The sequence below is a fragment of the Lagopus leucura genome, unplaced genomic scaffold, assembly GCF_019238085.1.
Source record: "Lagopus leucura isolate 7727_CA_CO unplaced genomic scaffold, USGS_WTPT01 Super-Scaffold_100008, whole genome shotgun sequence".
In the NCBI taxonomy this organism is placed as follows: Eukaryota; Metazoa; Chordata; class Aves; order Galliformes; family Phasianidae; genus Lagopus; species Lagopus leucura.
The window spans coordinates 30356122-30379361 of NW_024962265.1; the positions used below are offsets into that span (position 1 = coordinate 30356122).

Genomic DNA, 23240 nt, shown 5'->3' on the forward strand with positions numbered 1-23240 from the left:
TTCAGCAGGATCTGACAACAGAAATAATAGCCAACTGCAGACTTGGTGCACTCCATGACTATCATTTAATGCTAAAATCTTAAACAACTGTAGTTATGACCTAGATTAAACACAGCGTAACACCCTCCAATTTTATAAATCATATTTTTATCTGATTTATGAACTTATTTAGTAAAAATATGTTTTTTGTTGTTTGCTTTTTTTTTTTAATTTGTTTAAAACAGAGCCAACTCTTGGAGAGTGCAGACTGAAGCCCAGGTACTTCAAACTGTACACCCTTCTAGACCTACTCAATCTCAACTGTTGGCAACAAGTTGAGAGATCTTCTCCCTGTCCACTTCTAGTTCATTCAAGATGATGAGTCACCACATAACCTCTCCTCCCTTGCAATAACCATCTATCGCAGTACTATGCTAAAAATCCAGCTCTTATGATGTCTGGCATTTTAATGTCTTTCCAACTTCTCTTGTTCCCTGTACTGTCTCACAAAATATGGCATCGCTCTCATGGTAAAATTTCCTACCATTCTTCTACTTGTTACATGGGAGTAGTACTCTCTGTTTTTCTGAACCACAATTATTCTTTTTAATTCATCTTTAACACTGTTGATCAGAAAAACATGCCTTTTTTTTTTTTCCCCACTGTAAGTAGATCATAAAATTTGCATTCACTTCCATTCTCATTGCAAAAGCATTCATCTAGACTCTATACCTCTGCTAAAGCAAATTCTGTGTTTCCAGATATTTCTACTCTTTACCAACACTCAATCTAAATTGCTGTTATAAAAATCTAGTTTCCATGTCTGCAAGTCTGACTAAGACAGGTTCCTTTTCAAATTCTTTCATTTACTTCCTCTTAGTCTCCACATCAAATGTCAAAGACTGCAGAAACTAATTCCAGACAGTTTTCTGCTCTAGTTTTTTGCTCACAACTTCAGCCCAAGTCACACATGGTTTACCACCACTCTCATTTTTAGAACTTTCTCCAAGCTGCCTTATGCCTGAAGGCCAGTCTGGCATTCCTCTATCCTTTCTTTCAATCCTTCTTCAAAACAAACTCTTCCAGGCAGCATCCAAATCTTAATCCTTCCCATAATAAAGTGGTAACTGAAGAGATGACAAGGATGTAAAATATTTGACCAAAATTTTCTTAATATTGGGAACCAGACTACAGTTTAGTATGCTGACTTTATAAATACACAATACCACTTTCTCTGACAAGCACAGAAGGGAAAGGCATTCACTCCTACTGAATATAAGCTTTCATTTTCAAGAGTCGTGTCTGAACTTCTTTCTCATGACTATAGCTTACTAAATACAAACGGTGACAGCATTCTGGATTCTAAACACAGCTGCCATTCCCAATCTACTGCAAGAAGACAGATTTATCATTCCTACCTCCATTACAAATAATCTTGCAAACAATGATTATGAAAAAAATATGTATTTTCCAAAAGCACTTCGCAGAAGTTCTCCTAGTTGAGGTGCCACCAAACTATTCAAATCACTGCTCTACTTCTACACTGGCAGTTGAGCAGATGTATAAGATATTCTGTGTGTTCACTTCAACTAATTAAATTGTACTTCTCAAGACAACTACTTGAAGAATGATCTTGAATACTCCTTATCTGAAAACATATTGACATATACATTTCCTTATTTTAAAATGTGCACACAATATTAAAATAAGATCACTTCTAAACAACATAATACTTTTTTCACTAGCAACATTTGTGCATAAAGCTAGATAGGTATTTAACTATATGTTGATTAATCGAAGTCAGGATGAGATAGCACACATTAATTAATTAACAATGAAAATCCACAAGTCTATGCTCAATTACTGCCCCTCAAAAGCAGGTTCACTCTTTTGCTTAAAAAAAAAAAAAAAAAAAAAAAAAGAAAGAATGGAGAAAGCTGCCATAGATGAATTAACAATTTTCAGCCGAATGGCTGAAAAGTTTTTTCAGGTGCAAACTGTAGCATGGTCTCTGAAGGGCTGGTTCTACTTGTTGCTCATCTAACCCACTGGAGAAGATACGTAAGTTTAATGTCTACTATGCTGTATAAGCAAGTTCTGAAATTTTAATTTTAAATTATTGTTCATGGCTTAGATAACCTTGCTGATTTATTTTCTCTTTGAAGAGAATGACTTTCCACTTTTTCAAGCAGCACTTTCAGCTTTGCTTTTCAAAAGTGCTCTTTGAACACCAAAGAAATTAAAAAATGACTAGTCAGAATCATTTTAGAAGAGCTGATCAGAAAGCTACATTTAAAGTTGGAACAATTTTAATTATGCAATCCCAGCACTCAACTAAGACTGGCAATTTCTCAATACTTCTGGCCCGTGTCATATCCTGAGTAGTATTTCTAATTTTAAAGTTTTTTTAAAAAAGTTAATAATTTTTTGTTCATTAACTTTTTTAAGCATCCAGGAAACAAGACTTGTGCATGTGTCTTCAAAGCCAATGCATTTAGACTCAGAATATACTGACATATAGACACCGTAAACTGAATGCTGTTGAAAGCCTTCAGAAAACAGATCTGTAGTTTCAGCCCAGCACTTAACAGACCAGCATGCACACTACAGAAAGTCTCCTCCGTGCTGGCCAACATTGTTCATCACTGCAGAACCCAAAACCAAACCTCCTTGCTTCAACTGCCTTAAGTGTTAACAGTTCTCTCGGGTTGCAGACAAAACCAAGCATAACATTGTATATTCTACATGTCTCTTACAAAAAGAGACAACATTCTTAATTAAAAATAAATAAATAAATAAACAAAACAACAAAAAAAGAACACAATACAAGTAATATACTAATGCAACATTTGAAAAATGAATGTTGTGTTTCCTACTCTGGCATTACTAAAACTGAATGTTTGTCTTCTTTATTAATGTGAGTAATTTTTAGAATGTAAGCCTCCGGAATACTTCTATCTAAATCACCTGCTCCACATGTATCAATAGTTTTAAAACAGATAATTTTTATTTAACTAAAAGTAAAATCCCTAACTACTTAAAGCACTCAATCATTCAAAGCTAGCCTAATGTTAGAATTTCACTATACACCGTAGAAACTTTGTCACATGTGGCTTTTCTAATCTCTACTGATGATATGATTATTACAAAACATACGCCAGATGTGGGGGCAAGAAACTTGTTTTTTTTTTTTTTTTTTTTTTTCATACTAATTCTAGTTATTTTTCTAAGAACAATAAAATTTAGTTACGGATGTTGGATACCCAAGAGTCACACCATCCCTCTAAAGTCACTGACTGAGGCCTTCCATTTTCCATAGAACTAAATACAGGAATACAAAACACACTGGCAGTTTTGGATGGCGTCCATGATTTTTTTAGAGTCTGTGTGTGTGTATTTTTTTTAATTCAACACATGAAAGATCATGGGTTTATTACCCATACCACATATCCTTAAACAAAATCTTAAGCAGTGATTTACAAATTCTGCAGCATTAAGTGCCTTTATTCCATACAAAGCATTAATTACATGAACTAGTTACTATTTTTTGAAGACTTTTAAAGTAGAATGTGTAGGCAAATAACAGTTAAAAGCCATATAGGACTTATGAAATCCATATAAAAGAGTGATGCACTTATATTACTCAGTTTCAGGGTTGAGTTGAGGTCGGAAGGGACCTCAAGGATCATGAATGTCCAACCCCCTTGCCACTTGCAGAGCCACCAACCTCCCCATTTAATACTAGATCAGGCTGCCCAGGGCCCCATCCAGTCTATGGTTTTTTTTATATATATATTTGTTTGATCTATTTGACCTATTATTCCATTTTCTTCTCATCTTTTAGAGGTAGCAGGAACTTCAACATAAATCAGTAATGGGCTCCTAAAATTTGCATACTATCATACTGTCCAACTTCCATTTCTCTCCCTTCTGCTTGTTTTGAAATATATGTCGCCAAGTCTCCCCATGACCTATCATACTTAGAGATTGTTATACACAACATGCTTTTCTGTCCATGAAGCAAAAATTATTTGAATTGAATGTAAAAGAATCTCAACAGAGTTTAGGATACAACTCACGTAAAGAGTAATTAGAAGCCATCTCTGGACAGGGACTTAAAGAAGGTTTTCAAAACACACACAAAAGAAATAATGACAGTAAACTTTCTGTAAAACTTAAATGTCCTTTGTCACTGACTGTACTGAGAGGTTTCCAATTATTTGTAATTAAAGAAGATTACGTTCAGAGTAGTTTTTTTATTAACCCAAATAATTTATTGAGCATTTAATGCACCCTAACAACACATCTTAGATCCACACTTTGGTATCATGTGTCACATGCACATACAAAAATGACAACACTGGATGAACTTTCAGCCTTGTGGGAAATCATGACTTGAGCCTGATCTGTACTATCAGCATTAAAAGATAAAAGTCATAATTGCAAAAAACAGTTAAGTCATATCAGTTATGTACATCTTCCCAAAAGTGGAGCCAAGATCTCTAGAGTAGTGGGAGAAGATATTATGTCTACTGCAATAAACTCAGATCTTGTATTTTATTTTGTTTGGTTTGTTGATTGCTTTTATATGTTTGTTTGTTCTTTTTCCAGTGAATTGTTGACACACTGTGGAGAAGTTCCGGTACAGTTTTTGAACGTTAATAGCTTACAACCACCAAAGCATCATGTTGATATGTACTTGATATATACTTATCTACTACCTTTAAACAAGCACATACAATGGACACCTTAATCACCTTAATTCAAAAATCACTTCCACTCTTTTAGAGTGAGAGTTTAAGGAACCTGGATTTAAACTAGGTACCAAACTTCACGACAATGATACACCTAAGCCACAAGGTCTTTATTCTCATGTATCAGTATCACAGATCCTGGTTCTCAGGATAAATAGGACAGGACTGGTACATTTCAGACAAAGAGCATCATTGAAATGGGAAACAACTTCAGAAATTTTCTGCTTCTCCTGGAAGAAATGTTCATTAGCGTCCATCTCTCGACACAATGATCCATCAATCCAGAAATAATGAAAAATCACTAATTTTTTGTCTCATAAGTGCAGAATTTTATAATACAAAACTAGTACAACCATTTAAAGCAATTTCTACATCAATTTAACTGTTTTTTAAAAGCACTTCAGCATTGCCAATTAAGAGATTTGGAACATTTCAGTTCCCGGAAGAACACAAGAAGGTCTACATCACTGTGGAGGGCATCCACACACTATGCAGTTTTAAGTTACCAGTTATCAAATACAGCGTTCTACCAAAATCTTGTTTTCTCCAGCACACTGGTAACCTGGTCACCTGACTACAGCTATTGTTCCAACTGGGGAGCTGGAAATCTCTGGCAAATGGCTGAACATTTTCTTTTCACCTTGATGAACTACTTTCTGTCTTCTCTTCCAGAAGCCAGTGAAAACAGCTGGGTGTCTAAGGAGAATGGAGAGCTGAATAGTCCATTTCAAATGATTGACTTAAATGATCAAACACGCTGAAAGATGTTATCAGACCTTTGCAAGTAACATCACTGTAAAATGGGCATGTGCAAGTACATTTGCTAGACATAAGACAAAATACATATTCATCACATGAATGAAGTGTTAGATGCATCTCCAGCTACATAATGAGCGTATCTGCATTTGAGTCTGTATTCCTTCCTACAGACATATATCTTTCGAGGGTGCTGGGTGATGGGGGAGGGAGCTGGAAGTGCCGGTCTGATACCCTTGCTTCTCCCAGTGTTCAACTCTCTACTGGTATCCAGGAAAAACAAGTTGTTGACACCACTGATTAACGTTACTGATGGACTTTGTCCACAAGACCAGGAACATCTATTGCTCCAGGTATGTTTTATCATGTGTAATTCAGCAGTATGAAAATACGTAAGCTAGATAAATATCCATTAGATAGCTATAAATGAGGTAGATCCAGAAATAGAAACTACACTAACATGACAATCCACCCATGCTTGTTTATACCACTCAAATGATTTACACATACAGTGCTGTATGGGAATACCTGCAGCGTCATTTATTCACTGTAGACATGTAATCGTTGTAAATTTCTTTGCAAGGAAAGAAAATTCCCACAAAAGAAGTAAAATTCTAAGTCTTCACTGATCAGCTGATGATTACTTGGAAGAATTTTTCCACCATGGAAAAAAATTTTTTAACCAATACAGATTTTGCCCAGAAGGGAGGCCATTCCACAGCATTCCTTGAGGACTCCTTGGAAGAAATAACTGGCTTTTCAACTGATACAATTAACAGATGTATAAGGAATGCAATCAAATCAAGTTCCCAAAGACTAGCAATCTCTTTTCTGCTATTATTTCTATGTCAGAACAAAGACTCAACAATGAAACAGTAGTTTGTTTTGGAAAGGTTCCACAAGCTCTTTTCATTCTGAAAGCTGAAGACTGCATAAAGTCATCAGAAGTATATACGAACAACAATTATTCTTTCAAAAGTGGTTTGAAAAATTATAATTGTTCCATACGTGTCTTCTTCGCATGACTTAGATATATATTAACCCAGTTTGATTCAACCTCTCCAATTAGTGAAGATATTTTTTCACTTCTAAAAAACGATCAGATTAAAATATGTGCATTTCATATTAGTTTTTTTTTTTTTTTTTTTTTTTTAATGTCAGACAATTGCTGCATGCTTATTCTGCTTTATTTCTCCTGTTGTAAAAATTAGACTTAACATCTTTCTACATAAATGATTTCTAAGCTGTGAGGTGTTTGAAAGAGAAACCTTTGCAAGCAGAACAAGATGCTTTATTTTTGGAACAATGCAATACCACTCTAATTATTTGTTCTCTCTACATACATTCCGATAAGACAAATTATTTATTAACTACTACACTCTGATCATTGGAAGTTAGCATAAATTACTTGAGGAATTAGTTCTACCACATTAATCTCAATGAATCCTTACAGTGGTCACACAATCTATATTAAACCTCAACTGGAGCATACCTACTTTCAGTAATCTCACAACATCATATAGAAGTAATTGAAATTAAAGAACAAGCTAGCACTCAGCCAGACCAACTTTAAATGCATTGGTAGTATAACATTTAGAAAAACTTTTTTTTTTTTTTTGGTATCTTGTATTCATGAGTATAAAATAGAAGTATTGAGAACAGATCTACCAAAAGTTTTCCTACGTTTGACCACTGACAAATGAACCAAGCTAGTGACTTAAGGATATTGAACAAACAATTCAGTATTGATCAATTTTGGTTCTTTCAAAGGAGAACAAAAATCTTTGCACAGTTGAAGAAAGACATTTTTACGTTCATCTGAACTATTTGTGTTTCCATGAGAAGGACTACAGATGTAAGGACAAATTCTTGATTTCATATTCATCACAGATAAGGCAGGAGGATATCACATACTTTAATACTTCCAACTTTGTGATAAAGGGAACCTTATTAATTTTTTTTTTTTTTGAAGAAATACATTATTTAAATTAATGAGATGCTTAAAATACAGAATGCTACGCCAGTATAAAAATAACGTCAACTCTAATGCAAAATAGTAATAGATGACATGCTTAAAGTAAATAGTTATTAGTCAGACACCATCTGCTCCTTCTTTCATTCTTTTCTGATCCTGATTTGTAAGAAACCACATCAGTATCAAATGTCACTTAGTTCTTATTCAAACAGAGCAGTCCAGACACAGCGGCTGCACCAGCTGACTTAGCTGACCTGGGTCTAAAGTAAAAACAAACCCCTATAAATCACCAGATGTAAGCAATTGAACAGTGATCAATTTAATTAACTGAACAGCTTTCTGAAGTTTACGGTATTGTTTTAACCCTTCAGGCTTCTTCATGAAAGGTAACTTGCAATTTGTATTCAAGGGTAGGATTTGGCCAGAGGGCTACATATTACTAGGTTTAAACACTTTAGATTCCCACTGATAAAGCCCAAGTCCCACATATCAAAACATGTCCTTTTTCCACCTCCCCTTAGGAGTAGGATAGCAGGATTTTTTTTCAGCATCTTAGAGAAATCATACCACGTGGTGGAGAGGGAGGAGAACAAATTAAACAGATTTCAGATTTCCTCTAAAATCAAGTGTTTTAGTTTGGGATCCTATATGCCTTTTACAATTTTACACCCATCTTACGGATGCCATATGAAGTAACCCAGTAATTTATTTCAGACAAAATAATGAACATGGACATAACTGTGTGTCACAACTACAACCACAGAGTTTTATGCTACACACAAAAGTGGCCTCGAAAATACATTTTAAAGAGACTGGCACAACATCTTTCAACATAGATAATTGTCCCGAAGCTGCATGTCAAGGGGATTTCCCCACACTGCCCACTGAAATTAATGGAATACTGCCATGATTTAATGCAATTGGGATTTTAGCCAAAATGCATAACAGTAGAGTATAACTGCTGTTATACAAACTTGTACAACACAGACTTCAGAGCATTTACTAATGTTCATTCAGTGCCTAGGACAACAGCGCTGAGGCTTCTCAGCACTACCACAACATAAATTAATTCTAATACAGTCTTTGTATCTGAGGGAAGCATAAAAACTACAAGGATTAAGCTCAATTATACACATTTTAAACAACCTGCTAAATAACATGACATAATCAACTTCCTAACCACAAACCACTCTATTTCCAATTATTTTACTTTAAAGTCTGCAATGCATGTATTTCCACTAACTCTGCAGAGTTAGTTCCACTAACTAGGGACAAGAATAGGATCTACTTACAAAGATAGAAGAGTTATATTTGCAGAGACTGGTCCCAGATTTGGAATGATCTCCAGTTCATTGTTGTTCAACTTCCTATTTATATAAAAATAAAGTTAGTGTTGAAGTAAATCAGAAATACACCCATTGGATTTCCTAAATTCCTGAGCAGTGTCAAAATTTGAAATTAATTCCAGTTTCACATAATGTAAGATTTCAGAATAACAAACATCTTTGCCAACAAATTTTCTCTAGCTATTGATATCCCTGCGATACAATTAGCCTATACAAACCACTTTTTTTTTTTTTAATTTTTTAATTAAGACAAATGAACTTACACTTCCCGAAGACTATGAAGGTGATCCAAGAAATTGGCCTTGATTGAAGATAATTTGTTGTGACTCAGATCCCTATGAGGTTACAAAAATAAACAACCTGTCAGTTTTGCCATAGACTGTTGAGTAAATCAAGACAATTACAATTAAGAATATGTTATAATTTGTTTCCAAGTACACAAAATTATTTGCTTTACGTTAGTAAAATTAGAATACAAACTCGCTTAAATGTACAGGGTTCAAATAAGTGCAAATACCTTGATCACATTCTTTGACAGCATCAAAGAATTTCGTGAACAATTTAAGGGAATTGTTCATTTGGGGTTTTGTGTGTGCATATGTCTTTAAGTGTTTAAGATGGATGACAAACATTTCAACACGCTGACTTACATACCGCATCCTCCCTACCTTTCCAGGGAAAATTCTGGCTGAAGCATGCGGTTGACTGCTAGGGAAATTCATAAACCAAGACTCATTGCCACCTCAATCTTGAATCAATTACTGCATCTGTATCATTCTACTCTTCCTGCTTGCTTCTTTAAAGCAGCTCACAAATCCTAGCTACATAATGAGGACTGTACATCAATCTCAATTCTATTTTCACACAATTCAGGGCCAGCAGAATCAAATCTAGTATAGACCTTAAGTAGCATCAGAAGAAAATATACACAAGAAGGCATCTACTTTGAATTTTTAAAAGTTTATGTATTATTGACATTAATATTACATTCAAATGCACCTGAAGTAGCTTCCCCACTTAGCTTGTACCACTCTGCACTAAAGATCCCAAAATATAATTTTGATACAGTTTACAAGAAACTTTGCTAGTGCCTTTGCAGACAAAGGTGCTTGCTGTGAAACAAGCTAGGGTACTAAGAACACAACATGCTTTCTTGACCATTGCTGAGAAATTCATTTCCCTACAGATACCATGCATCTTCACTGTACACCCTCCTGACCATTTGAAATCATGAAATACAGTCCTAAGAAACATTTTCTGTGGTCTTACAAGTACTGAAAACATCATGGAAATAGGAGAGTAATTGCACAATAGAAGACAGAGAAGCTGATTACAGAAACTCAAACTGTGGAGATTAGCCCAAAGATTTCCAGCTGGCCTCATTATCAGAGATAGCTGTGTTGAAGGCCTCCCTCCTTTTTAGTCATCCACCCACCACAACCTGCAAGGTCCTACTCCTTGTCACTATCTTATCTGCAGTGATACAGATGTCTGCAGAGTGCTTGCTGTACATTATAACAGTTAGTTTATAACACAAGCTCCACTATTTTTAAGGAGCTCTTAATCTTATGTGAGAATTTGCAATTCAGGCCCACATAGAATTGCATCAGTGCACTTCAGCAGCAAGCAGCTTCAGCATCTGGTTAAGGGGCATAGAAATTTCTCACACTTAACACTTTTTCCAGTGCTAACTGAGCACTGGATCCGAAACACTCAACAAGATGCCTGATCATGATATAAGGGCTGCTCAGAAAGTAATGCCTCCTGTTTTTGGCCCACGGCATCAGAAGCAGATGTTGGCAGCGTGGCAGTAGAGGTTGAACCTTCCCACCAATATTCAGTTACATTTTGTTGCTGTGATGGCAGCAGATGGGCAGTCTGACAAAATGGCACCTGATACGGAAACACATACAAAGCAAAGGTGTCACTGAATTTCTCCATGCAGAAACACTTGTACCCACTGACACACATGTGCACCTACTGAACAAATGGAAACCAAACAGTGGATGTGAACATAGCAAGGTGGTGGGTGGTATGAAAGCAGCAGTAGTTCACCTCTACTGGTGCAGACATGCAACAAGCATGGCATGCAGGCTCTTGCTCATCACTGACAAAAAAATAAAAAATAAAGCAGAACTATTGGTGACAACTATGTTGAAAAAGAGTGCTTTGCAGTTGAGAACTTGCTTTATCAAAATAGTTTTACCATGCTCTTTGTATCTGTTGTAGTTTCCATGGAAACAAATAGGAGGCATTACTTCTGGAGCAACCTATGTAAAATCTGGAAAAATAACGCCAAGAGTGACAAGAAAGCACTGGAAATCAATGTCAAGGCCACCACCAAGACAGGTACTCATAAGGCAATTAAATTGTGAAGTGTATTTTCAACTGAATCTTGAGGAAACTCCAGGAGACCGTACTTTTTGGGGGAGAATATGAGTCAGTACAGTCACAGATGATGCCTCGCAGAGGGTTCTGTGGCTGTCACACCTTATCTACTCTCCATCTACAGTCTCAAAGCAATGACCCCTGATGATGTGTGCCACATATGGATTAGAACCACCTCACAGCAAGCCAGTTTCAGGGTACGTGTTAGGTGCTCCACTTTATGACTCCAGATCTAGAGAACAGGTTTATCTGTAAGAAGCACTGTAGGTCCTTGAACACAGAATAATCCTGAGATCCAGTCATGCACCTCTGCTTCTCAAGGAGCACAAAAGACAGCAAAACCACGTTTTAAACTCCTCCTTTTGGTGACCTATGCAGTACCTTTTGCCAGGACTGACATCTGCTCTCTAAGACTTCTCATCTGCATCTTCCTAGCTCCACTCCAGCTGGCCACAGTCAGCACACAGCAAAGGCAGTCTCCACAGAAGGCATAGCTGCCCACCCCAGGGCAGCTGTACAAAGTCTTGTGGGACTGGCTTCTCTGCAGAGGGGATACCACAAAACCCCTCACATGAATAGGACTCAAGTCACTCACTTCCCAAGTTAGAAAAAGAGAGACAATCCTCACCTGTGTTTTGTTGTTTTTAAACCAGTTAAAAAAAAAAAAAAAAAAAAGAAAAAAACACACTAAAAATAATCCCAGCCACATACATGCATTACAAACAGCACTGATCAGACCCAGGCTCTGGGGTGCTGCTGCTAGGTTTCCCAAACTTGTGCACCATAGGAGCATGCACAGAACAGAACTGCAGGTGTGACAGGCATTTTTGCAGCACAAAGAAGGTGGGGGCAAGTGCTGAGGGAGGCCCCAGAGAAGAGGCACACCCTCCACCACATGCAAGTGACCACAGAGGGATGATTTCTGGGATCCAGCTCAGGTTTCGCACACCTGATATTGTACACCTGTGTCTTCTTCCAGGTGTCTGAACTCCTAAAGATTTTCCTCTTAAGAGATGGAAAACCAATACAGTGCTAACATTTTCAAGAAGCCACAAATGTTAGTTTCATCACTATGATTTTGAGTTCTCCTGTAAATGAGGTTAACCACACTTGAGTTAGAGGATTGCATCTTTCGCTGCTTAAAAGTCTAGTGCAAACATTTGTCTGGCCATAGACTTCAGAAAAATCCAGTTGTTAACATTTGAAGACACCAGCTGTACAGATTAGGGATTCTCATACTGACTTCTTAAATGAAAAAATATGCTGTAACAAAGACCTAGGTTTTATTAGTGATGGGAATCTAACTTGTTGCCTTAAAGCAGACAGAGTAGAGACAATTTTTACTCTTAAACATAACCCAGTATTTGGCCTTAGTCTGTAGGGATTATAAGAACTATGCAAATAAACAGCCAAAATTTAGCGAAGTTATGGCAGCTAGTGCCTAATTTGTTACTGTTCTTCATGCTTTAGAAAAGATTTAGGAATCAGCAATTATTTCAAAGAGATTTCAGTGTTACTTCTAAAACCCTGCATTTCTTCACCTAAAAACCCTGCAAAAGCTTTATTTAAAATGTCTTTGCCTAAAGGACCTACCAGACAGTAACAGACATGAGTAGATTTGTTCTGCTGGAGTTATAACATGTTAAAAAAAAAAAAAAAAAAAAAAAAAACCTGGCAGAGTCCTTAAACTATAAAAATCCTGCAATTACAACCACTGCTGTGCATGATCACCACACTGGAGCCAGACACTTTCACTCATAGCTCAAGTTCACATCCATCTGGAGTCTATCAAGGCAACCGTGAGCGTAACAACTTGCACTAGGTTTCAAACTATTATGTCGTGTTTGTCTTTAAACATCAAGGATACTCTGAGATTTTCCACATAGCACGTACCTTAAAAAACACACACAGATAAATTCCTCACTCCTGGTTTACTCACAACAGGTTGTCAAACTCAAAGCAAAACAATAAGAAAAACAGAAACTCCAGACTATATTGAATAGCCACTTTCACACAGCTTCATACGTTGTTGGGCAAACTATGAATTGGGGACGTTTTAGTAGACATTATTTCAGTACTGCTGACATAGGAAACTTCAGAAAAGGAGTCTTGCATGTTACATTTGTAAGTTAAATCATAGTAGCTGAAAGTGAACTACGTGTTACAATATATATCCTTTACAAGTGTTTTAAGTGAATCTTAAACCCGTAGAAATTTCTGAGATTTATAAGCCCTGGATATGAGGTACACCTTAAATGTAACATTTTAGCATCCCTGTTCCAAAGCTACTAATGCACATCAATTCAATACATTTCTCAACATGTCTCAAAACAGATACAAAGAAAAGACTCGAAGGAACAGTAGTGATTCATTTTCATTTGGAAAAGAGCACTGACAATACTGAAAATACAGAAATTATTACTATGCATTTTTCCATTTCTGAATTTTCCCTCTCTGTTGAAACCACATTACAAGGGAGGAGAAAATCTCCACTGTGATTACTTTTACTACAAGAATTTCAAAATCCATTACAGATGCAATAGTGAAAACTCTCTGAAACTCCATTTTTATTAAGAAATCTTCATAACAATAAAATGTATATACCTGTTCATCTCAGGTTCTAATGAAAGTGATTAAGCTTTTATCAGATTGCCCTCTCTTTCAAAAGCTTGGCATAGTTTTTGAGGCCCTTTAAAAACCTGTTTTATTAAATACTTTATACTCCCTTTTGTATGAACACCTCTCATAACTCAACCTCTGCCTTCAAAAATGAAAATGCAACTCTGAACACTGATCTTGATATGATAAAAAGAAACTGAGGCCTAATGAATAAAGGGAGAGAGCAAGCATTTCTTCACACATTTATAAATATAACTTTTAGACTCTACTTAATTTACAACACTTAGTTACAATTATCATCTTCTTCCTTAGAGAACTCAGAAACCTGAGCCCCAAGTCAAATTTTAAAATGCAAATCCAGCAACAGCTCCTTAATCAGTCCCACTGGGGCCTATAGAGCTGCTAATTCAGCAGAAATCAAGAGAGCTGAAAAACAAAAAGCCAGGCTGTAGCTGTTTTAAGACACTGATCCAAAGTGACTCATAAATCAGTTTGCTATGTTCAACTTTTAGTCTGGAAAATATTGAAAAACAGCTGTGAAAACCATACGGCCCTTTTTTCTGGCAATTCTGGTAAAGAACTAGAGGATTTATAAAATGTAAATACTAAAGATGTAATACAAACACAAGTGAAAGCCATCTTTCAGATTTTCCCTTCTGTCCTGCTGACAGTTTTAGCATTCCTAGGTGAACCTGGCACGGAGAACTCAACAAAGCCTCTGAGAATTCACAAACACTGAGGACGCTGGCCGCCATTCAAACTCTCTTCCTCCCTCCACTTCTGGCTACGAAACATCAGCTCTAAAGCAGCAACATTCTCTCCATCTCAAGACACACACACACTAGAAGTAAATTGAAATCTAACTTTAAAACCATTTGTACACAGTCATTACAAATATTTATCAGCTTCCAGTGAATTGTTGTCTTCTGCAGCATTACAGAGGATGATATTTCTGGCTAAAATCACAGCAAAGCTGGCAAGCATACCCTGTTTACACCCTATTTCACAAAGCCATTTCCACACATAGCAGTAACCTCACATTTGCGATTAAAAAAATAGGAGAACTCAGTATACAGGTCCACCTTCTGATTTTTTCCCTTGCACACTCTATGGTCAGACAGCACTTCACAAACTCCAGCTTTATCTCAACGGGGATACAAAATGAAGGAAAGGCTGAACAAACTCAGAAGCTGACTTCACTGGATGCGCTGTTTGTCTGGGAGTGTAGATGGACAGGGGAAGGTGTGAGGTTCGGCGCAGGCCCAGACATTCTCATACAGAAAAGCTTGCACTGTTCTGCTTGGGAAAGCTTGCCTGCCTATGCTGAGAACATTGTGTCACAGTTGTTTTCCAAGGAGTGTTGGAATCCCTGCAATTAAACAGCTAGCCTTTGGCTATATATGCTATGGACTTCCACGGAAAATACAGTAAACATATAGTAATAAAATTCATAAACAGTCTTTCACAGTTTGTAAATGCACAGTTTGTTGCAACAATAACTCAGCTTATTCAAACCTTTTTTGTATATGTAAAATTGAACAGCGTTATCTTACACGTTGTGCAATCAAAGCTCCAAGTACTTAAGCAACTGGAGGTGAAAGACAATGTTAGCTCTTCCTCTGCCACATTCTTAAGAGGGGAAGGAAGAAAGAGTTGGATACTTCCAAGTCATTTGACACAAACAAAAGAAATATTTACACAAAAGCAGCCAGACCACATGGTTGAAGACACCTACAAAGACATACTCCTGTGAGTTTAAGACCAAGTGACACAGCTGTCCAATGAGTAATCACAGCAGGGTTTCTTACAACAGACCAAAGCTTATTTATACAAGTGGAACTTATTTTCTCACACTTTTGAAGGAATGTGAACTTACATGAGAGTAATTTACACTACCAAGGGAATTCTAATTAGAAAAAAAAAAAAAAAAAAAAAAAAAAAAACACCCTTGTGCTAGCAAAAAAGCCCTGCAATGTGTTTTATTCCTCGGTAAAGTAAGAGCAATAGACATATTTGGATCACTGCTAACATAAAATAACTTGAAAGCAGTTCCAAGAACAGAAGTTCTGTGTTTTTTTCCCCCCCTTTTTTAATTTTTACTCAGCGTGCTGTCACATCTGAGTTTTATCTTACCAGCATTAAACTAAGAAAGCAAGCTGCAAAGTCCAACCGAGTATCAAAAATACCTTCCATTTTGTCAGAAACCTTATGTTTGCATACTAAAACAGTTCAAAAGAACAGGATAGATGAAATTTAATAGGAAGCCTAGCCAAGCTGTTGAATGTAAAGCAGATCTGGCACTTGATTCATATCCTTCGATCGCATAAACCAAAAGAAGAAAAAAAGTTTCTTTCCCCTCACACTTTCCTGATCTGCTCATGGAAATATTCACCTCCTGCAGCCTTTCGTGTGCTCAGTGCCATATGGTGTCAATACAGCCATCCACATTTCATGAGCAAAGCAGCATGACCTCCAGACGAGGCAATTGAGCAGAATTAGCCACAACTAATTGAAAGTCTTCCTGTTTACTTTAAAGTCCTTATCTCGATCTGCTTTGGAAATGTAATAGAAAATTACGGCGACTAATACAGAAGATATTTGAATGACAAGAGATTAAAAACAAATGTGCCAAGTGCCCCGGCTCTTTTCAGGTCTGCAGAAAGCTCCCATAATTCATGCTTTGTCCATAAAAGTTTGTCACAGGAGGTAAATTCCCTACACATGGCATTTCACTAACGCGTTACCGAGAATTCCATAAATACGTGTCACCGAACCACACGTGGCAACTCCCGCCGTTAGGAAAGTTATTGAAACTATCGGGAATGAAAAGCGAGAGCTGCAAAAATAACACCGAGACCAATAAGATATAAGTTTCGTGGGTTTGGGGGTTTTTTTAGGGTTGTTTTTTTTTTTTTTTTTTTTTTTTCAGCGCAGAAACGAACGCCAGCTCAGAGATTCCGCACGTTCTCGTTGGGAGAAAACTTTTTTCCCCCCTTCCCAGAGCAGCAGCAGCAGCAGCAGCCGCCGCCCCCCGGGGCCCAGCGCGACGCAACGCCTCAGCCCATCGCGGAGCCCCGCAACCCGCTGACAGCCCCCTCCCTTCTCCCTCCTGCCGACAGCCCCGACGCGCACCTCCGCAGCATCACGCCGCCGTTTCCCTCCCCTGAGCCCTGCCCTCCCCGGCCGCAGGCGGGCAGCCCCCAGCGGGCGGAAGATGGCGGCCGGGCACCCCCACACCCCGCGCTGCCGAGACCCCATACTCACAGCTGCACCGCCCCCCGCGGCAGCCGCTCGGGCAGCCGGCTCGGCTCCAGGCGGCTGCAGGCGACGAGATGCCCGGCGCAGCGGCAGGACGCGGGGCAGCGGGCGGCGGCGGGGCCCCCCAGCAGCAGCAGCAGCAGCAGGAGTAGTGCCGGGAGGGCGGCGGACGCGGCGCGGGGCATGGCGGGTTCGGTGCTGCTACCCGCGTCCCTCGCGCTGCCTCGTGGACAGACAGACCTCCCGCCTCTCTCTTTCTCCTTCAGCGCGGGTGGCGGCTCCCGCTCATGCCCCGGAGCTACCGCCGAGGAGGGAAGGCGGTGAGGGGAGCAGGAGGAGGAAAAAAAGTGAAGGGAAAGAGCGGGGATGGGGGGCACGCGGCACCGCCAGCCACTCCGCAAACTTTGCAGCGCCTCAGCCCGCCCCCGCCCGGCCCGGGGAGCCCCGAGCGCCGCGCGGCCCGCCCCGCCCGCAGCCCCCTCCCCCTGCCGTGTGACGACTACAACCCCCGGCCCGGGCCACCCCGGCCTCGCCCTGCTCGGGGGGGGACGGCCGGCATAGCTTCTCTGCCAACTGGCCCCAGTGCCCGCTTCCCACCCGGAGGCCGCTGAGCGAGCGCCTCAGAGCGCGGCGGGAGCGGACGCGGGCCCCGCTGCTGAGTCGCGGGGTTCCCCAAGGCGGTGCGCTGATGGCGCGAGTCGGAGCGGTCCCGGAGCGGCTCCGGAGGCCCCGGCAGGTTCCCAGCCAAGGCTGGGGTCACTGGCATGTAAAAGGTGAGGTGAGGTTAACTCCTGCCTTCCGGGTCCTGCGCGGCTAGTCCAGACGCAGTAATTAAGCCCATTATGTTCCCCACAGGATCCAGCTCCCGAAGTTCAGGGAAGTAGGCAGGGCGTGCAGATTCCACATCTCTGAGGTAATCTATGTAATTTAAGTAAATACCTATTGTTCGAGTACCATATGTAAGCCCAGACCCTGCCTGGATTCGGTTACTGGAGGCATTACACAGCCCCATTCAGCAGCAGAAGAGAGTCCAACCAGAGGTGGATGTCTGCACATTCTTTCACACCTTTATGTACGTAACACATCTCGCCTACAGATCTGGAGACAACACGAGGTTGATAGCTCCAACACCAAAACATGTAGGACTCAAACTGTCTTATTGCTTCCATATGCATTTCAGGAAGCCAGTTGAATTATGCAAGACTACATTTTTAGCCTGGAATCACAGCTTTGCAAATCTAGCAGGCAAATCAGAAGTGGAAACGTTCTTGTGCTGCTGTCAACACGGCTATTTCAGGTGGACAGTGTATGGTGGTCCTTACGGAAATCACTACAGGAAAACAAACAAATGCTGTAGAAATGCAGTGTTCTACACATAAAAGCAAGCAAGCCAACAAATGGAACAGAGGATAAAAATTAGTATATATTTACAAGCTACTCTTACTTATTTGTTGTAAATGAAAACTGTCTTGGCAACATTGTCTAGTCATAGATATTCACCCCTTCTGCTGCCATTTAAAACCACTAGGTTGGCATTAGATTAACAAAGCCAAAGGAACAGGGAGATGTTCTATACAGCCAGTAGGAAAAAAGTAGACAGTGCCAGGCTCAGATTTTCAAAACTATCCACCACTAGCCTGTACCTTTTCCTACTGAAGTAAGTAGGAAGGCTTTCATTTCTTTTGAAAGTGTTAGCATTTCTTCTAGCTATGAGATTGTTTCACACTGTTATATCAACAGTCAGATACACCTAAACATGTTTTGTTCGTTTTTTAGGTAAAATATGCTATAGTTGATAATTCTGCAAAGTAAACAAAAATTCAAAATGATGATCTCTGTATCACGCTACAGAATTATTGCACACATTACTAAAGTTAAAACTGATTCAAAGTAGCCAAGCTCTGTACTACAGTTCCTACAAAGTACCACTTATTTAGGAAAAGTGAGCATATCTTGAGTGATGGCAAGGGCAGTGATTCGCTGGTGAGTCACAACAGAGTAATTAAGCTGTCCATTTTAACACACAAATGTAAGAAAATATAGAAGCAAAGCATATGAATAATGTATCTGATGTATATGTATAGTATGGAACAAGAGAGCATATGAGGAAAGAAAGCAAAAAAAAAAAAAAAAAAAAAAAAAAAGATGAAAATATCAAAAAGGGCAAGAACTTCTGTTCTTTTTAGTTTGAAAACCATTCATGTAGTCATGGAATACTGTGCCCTTAGAAAACCTAATGCATATTTAGTGCTAGTAATATATGAAGCTGTTTTAAATTAAGCAAGGTAAATCAATTCAGAAAATTAATCCATTTGTCTTTGCAGCTTCTTTTCTCTGAATACTCAATAAAGCATTTTAAAACATTATATTACAAAATGTAAAATGCCTATATGCTGTACTTCAGAGCCCATGACAGGAAGAATTTCTTCCCTTTGGGGAGATTTCTTCTCTTTGGAAATCCCAGGCACCAATTCGGCAACTTATAAGAATGTTGCAAGGTCTGTCAGCCTCTACACCCAGGGTCTCTTTACTGTTAATTTTAGTTCAAGACTACACAATAATTATATATAAGAAAATACCAATGGGAGACTTCTTGTATGTCTTCTTCATGGGTTTGGCTGGACTGTAGCTGCTCTAAGTGAGCTTCCAATGAAAAGGAAGGGCTCACTTTTCCCTACCCTGATATCTCTACATGCAGCAAGATATTCCTAGCGGTCCTTGTTTGGCATCACAGTTAGTGTAACTGCAAAGTCAACAGGATTAAGATAATGGTCTTACTACAAACCCATCAAAACCAAAAACAATTTTCCACCACCCCTCCACCATTAGTTCTGCTCTGGAATAGTTTCCTCATCCAGTTTTCCATGTAACTGCACACAGGAGCTGTGGTGATGGTTGCTTAGGCAAAGACAGGCCTTTTCCGTGGCAGCTGGAATATAGGTCAGCCTGAGGGGATGATGCTGAAAAGGGGAAAGAATGGTGGCAGACAAAAATTCTTGTAAAACTAGATCCTCAGGCACTCTGGTTGGTTGATGAGATTTTTTTCCTCCACAAGACTACCAGCATGGTAGCCTGAGTGAATTGTGAGTGGAGGAAAGGAAGCTGTGAATTGGACCGTAGATTCTTCATTGGGATGTTATGGGATGAATCCACTGGTGTCTTTTGAATTCTCTGATTATTAAATTAGATAAATGCACGTTTACAGATACAAGTCCAAACATACGTTGTTTAAAAGATGCATTAGCTTCAGGCAAAAGACACACCCAGAAGCTAAGTATGATTTTTTTTTTTTAAGCATATCATTAACTCGTTTAAACAAACACTGCTTTCAAGTAACCTGGTTCTAGAAGGTGTCTACCTCAAATCAGGCTGTTTTTAACAGGTTACTGAAAGCGTTGTATCTGTTACTAAGTTAAGCAAAACCAAATTAAGATGCTATACATTTCCTTTTCTGTGTCTTTCATCGTATTAGTAACTTCGATGGTTTCATTAATCTAAAATAAATTTAGTTAGTTTTCATAGGAGTCAAGCCATTTTAATTACATATAGTTAAGTTGTATATGTTATGTGTAGTTAAATCTGCAGGACTTATGTTAAAAGGTCAAAAGGAGTGACCAGTTTCATCTACTAAATAAGTATGTCCATTAAGGGTATCCCAGAGTCTCCCTATGTACTCCTTGATTACCAGGTAATCCAAAATTGTGTCTAGTATTTGCTTCAGAATTTCTACTTTACATGGATAAATGATGTGAATTGAAGTGTTCAGCAGCAAGAAGCAGAAGTGGAGAAGAATAACATTGCTTACACTTTGATGCATCTCAGTTCAGATAGTGAGATAGAAATCAATAACCCATCTATCCACCTTTCTATCAGTAAATGCCCTGTAGGAGTAACTGGCAGAATTAATGTCCTATTTATTCCTAAATTTTCCTAGCTCCATTTCTAGTTGAAGAAGATGCTTGTGACTTTGGGAGAAGGAAGTAAGAATTCATCCTCTAAAGGTCACCACTCCCTATTGCAGTTTCCCCTACTTATCCCCGTTTAAAAAATAATTATTAAAACAACAACAACAACAACTAGGGCTTACAAAATTTTTTCTAAAGCCACAGCTGAAGGGAGAGATTGACCGGTGACACCCATACTGCTTAAAAAACCCACAAAAGTGGAGCATAACATGTATTTTGTGGAGACTGCTTGCATACATGAAACAGCTTGCAATATGCTACAGGAGGTTTTGCCTCAGGCACCTGTCTGGAAGTTGCTAGAGAGTCACAGGAAAGCTCCCCTGTTGAGCAGAAGGCCTTTTTCACTTCTTCCCTTTATGTGTTTAAACAAGAATCTCATCTCATATAATGGGATATTTATCAAGGAAATATTTCTAAATGCAGAAGTTTCCCACCTTCCTTCTGCCTAGTGGGTATAGCAATTGCTTTTACTTTTAGTCAATATTAGCACAAAGACTTCATGATCATTTATTTCAAATTCTGTGATCAACCATTGCAATTTCACTTGCATTTGAGGCAAACCCATAAAACGTTCTTAAATGATTTCCTAGCAATTGTGAATCTCCTACTAGTGTGTCATAAGCCCATGGTGAATATACCAAGGTTCATACAGGAATTTATTTTTGGTAATAATTAAACTTGACTTTATGTGATCCAGCTCTGAAACCATGAAAACCAAATTATGCATAATTTTAGTGCACTGATTACAACCAGAAAAACCATATGAACTCTTTCCAAATACTTTGCCTAAGGTAGAAAATGTTCAGCATTTATAAAACTCATCCAAACACTGAGTGTTTGCCTCTATTACAAATAAACTCAAATGTCCTAAGGCAATCCACATTAGTGACGACTGTTAATGTCTTCAAGTCATATCCTGCATGGGGCTAAGTGGGAAGTTAAGTGCATGATTGGAAGGACAATTAAACAATCAACATCTACAATGATGTAACTTCAAAGAGGAAAAAAGAAGAGTTAATTTTATGTCATTAGGGAGCACTCAAATTGAAATGTCATCGATTTGAATAAAAATAAGTGGAAGTAATTTCAGGATGGTGCTACTGTAGTAAAACACCTGCCAGCTCTGTTCTACTAGTTGTTTTAGTATGTTGGGTTGTGCTTTTTTGTTCTTCTTTTTTTTTAGTAACTTTTTAAATAAATGCAAGTTTAGAGGCAAGAAAGATCAAGAAGTGGCAAAAAAAAAAAAAAAAAAAAAAAAGAGAATGTAAAAGACATGCTCTGTTAAATCTAGCTGTGGCATTCCAAGACACCACTGCCTCTTGTCCTCCTCTCTTTGTGGTGGAGTGGGTTCCTCCAACTGAAGCATAGACACGATCCCTTCTGCTCTGGAGATGGAAATTTCTACCAGAAGAAAAGCATGGATATTTGAAGACATCACTTACTTAAATCATCGAGGGAGATTTGGTAACATTTTTGTCAGCGTTCCGAGGCTTCCAAAATTAAACATGCACTGTGTTTAGGCAACTCCTGAAGTCAGTGACTAAAAGAGCTTCACAGTGTGAAATCAGTGAGACTTAGAGCCTCAATCTTTGAAGAATTTAAGTCTAATTGACTGTTCCAGAGGGAACAAGCTGCAGCTGGGACTCATCTTGTGTAATTTTAGCAATTTGGAAGTTGGGTATCTATTTTAAAGCAGTTGTCTTGGCTCCTTCTGTAGTCAGTAGAGAGAGGCAGACACCTCTAGAGAGTGATTACTACCTTTCTGAAATGAGCAATCAAGGCATTTGGAGTGAATCAGCCATTGGAGGTTTCTTTTCCTCTCCAATAAGTGGAAAAATCCCTTTGACTAATTGAGATTAAACCTTATATTTTTAGATGTTTCCCATTGTACACCTTTATGCATATGATTAAATAGCTAAATATACTATATATATAAAATATATACATATATTTACAAAACATTATAAATTGTAGCTATGTTAAAAGTCACTGCAATAATAACAAGAGACACTTCTTGCTTCTGAATTGGTGTAGTTATTGGAACATGTAATCATTTAATAGTTTTCTTCTTGTATGCTGATGTAACAAATTATATTATGGAAATATTAACAGATTAAATTTTATGAGGCTTAGTAAAATTGAGGGGAAGTGCTGTGCTTAAAAAGAAATATCATATAAAAATACAAAATGAGGACCCTGT

General features: G+C 38.5%; 1 protein-coding gene across 1 annotated transcript in view; it reads right to left on the reverse strand.

The window, feature by feature from the left end:
• Positions 1-17453, reverse strand: part of LOC122180838 (leucine-rich repeats and immunoglobulin-like domains protein 3) — a 50975-nt gene extending 33522 nt beyond the window's left edge. Inside the window, exons 1-3 of the mRNA XM_042872750.1 lie at positions 17082-17453; positions 9074-9145; positions 8757-8831 (exon numbers count right to left, since the gene is read on the reverse strand). Coding sequence (XP_042728684.1) covers positions 8757-8831; positions 9074-9145; positions 17082-17260 — 326 coding nt within the window. The 5' untranslated portion in view covers positions 17261-17453. The remainder of the gene's footprint in view (positions 1-8756; positions 8832-9073; positions 9146-17081) is intronic.
• Between the last annotated feature and the right edge of the window lie 5787 nt (positions 17454-23240).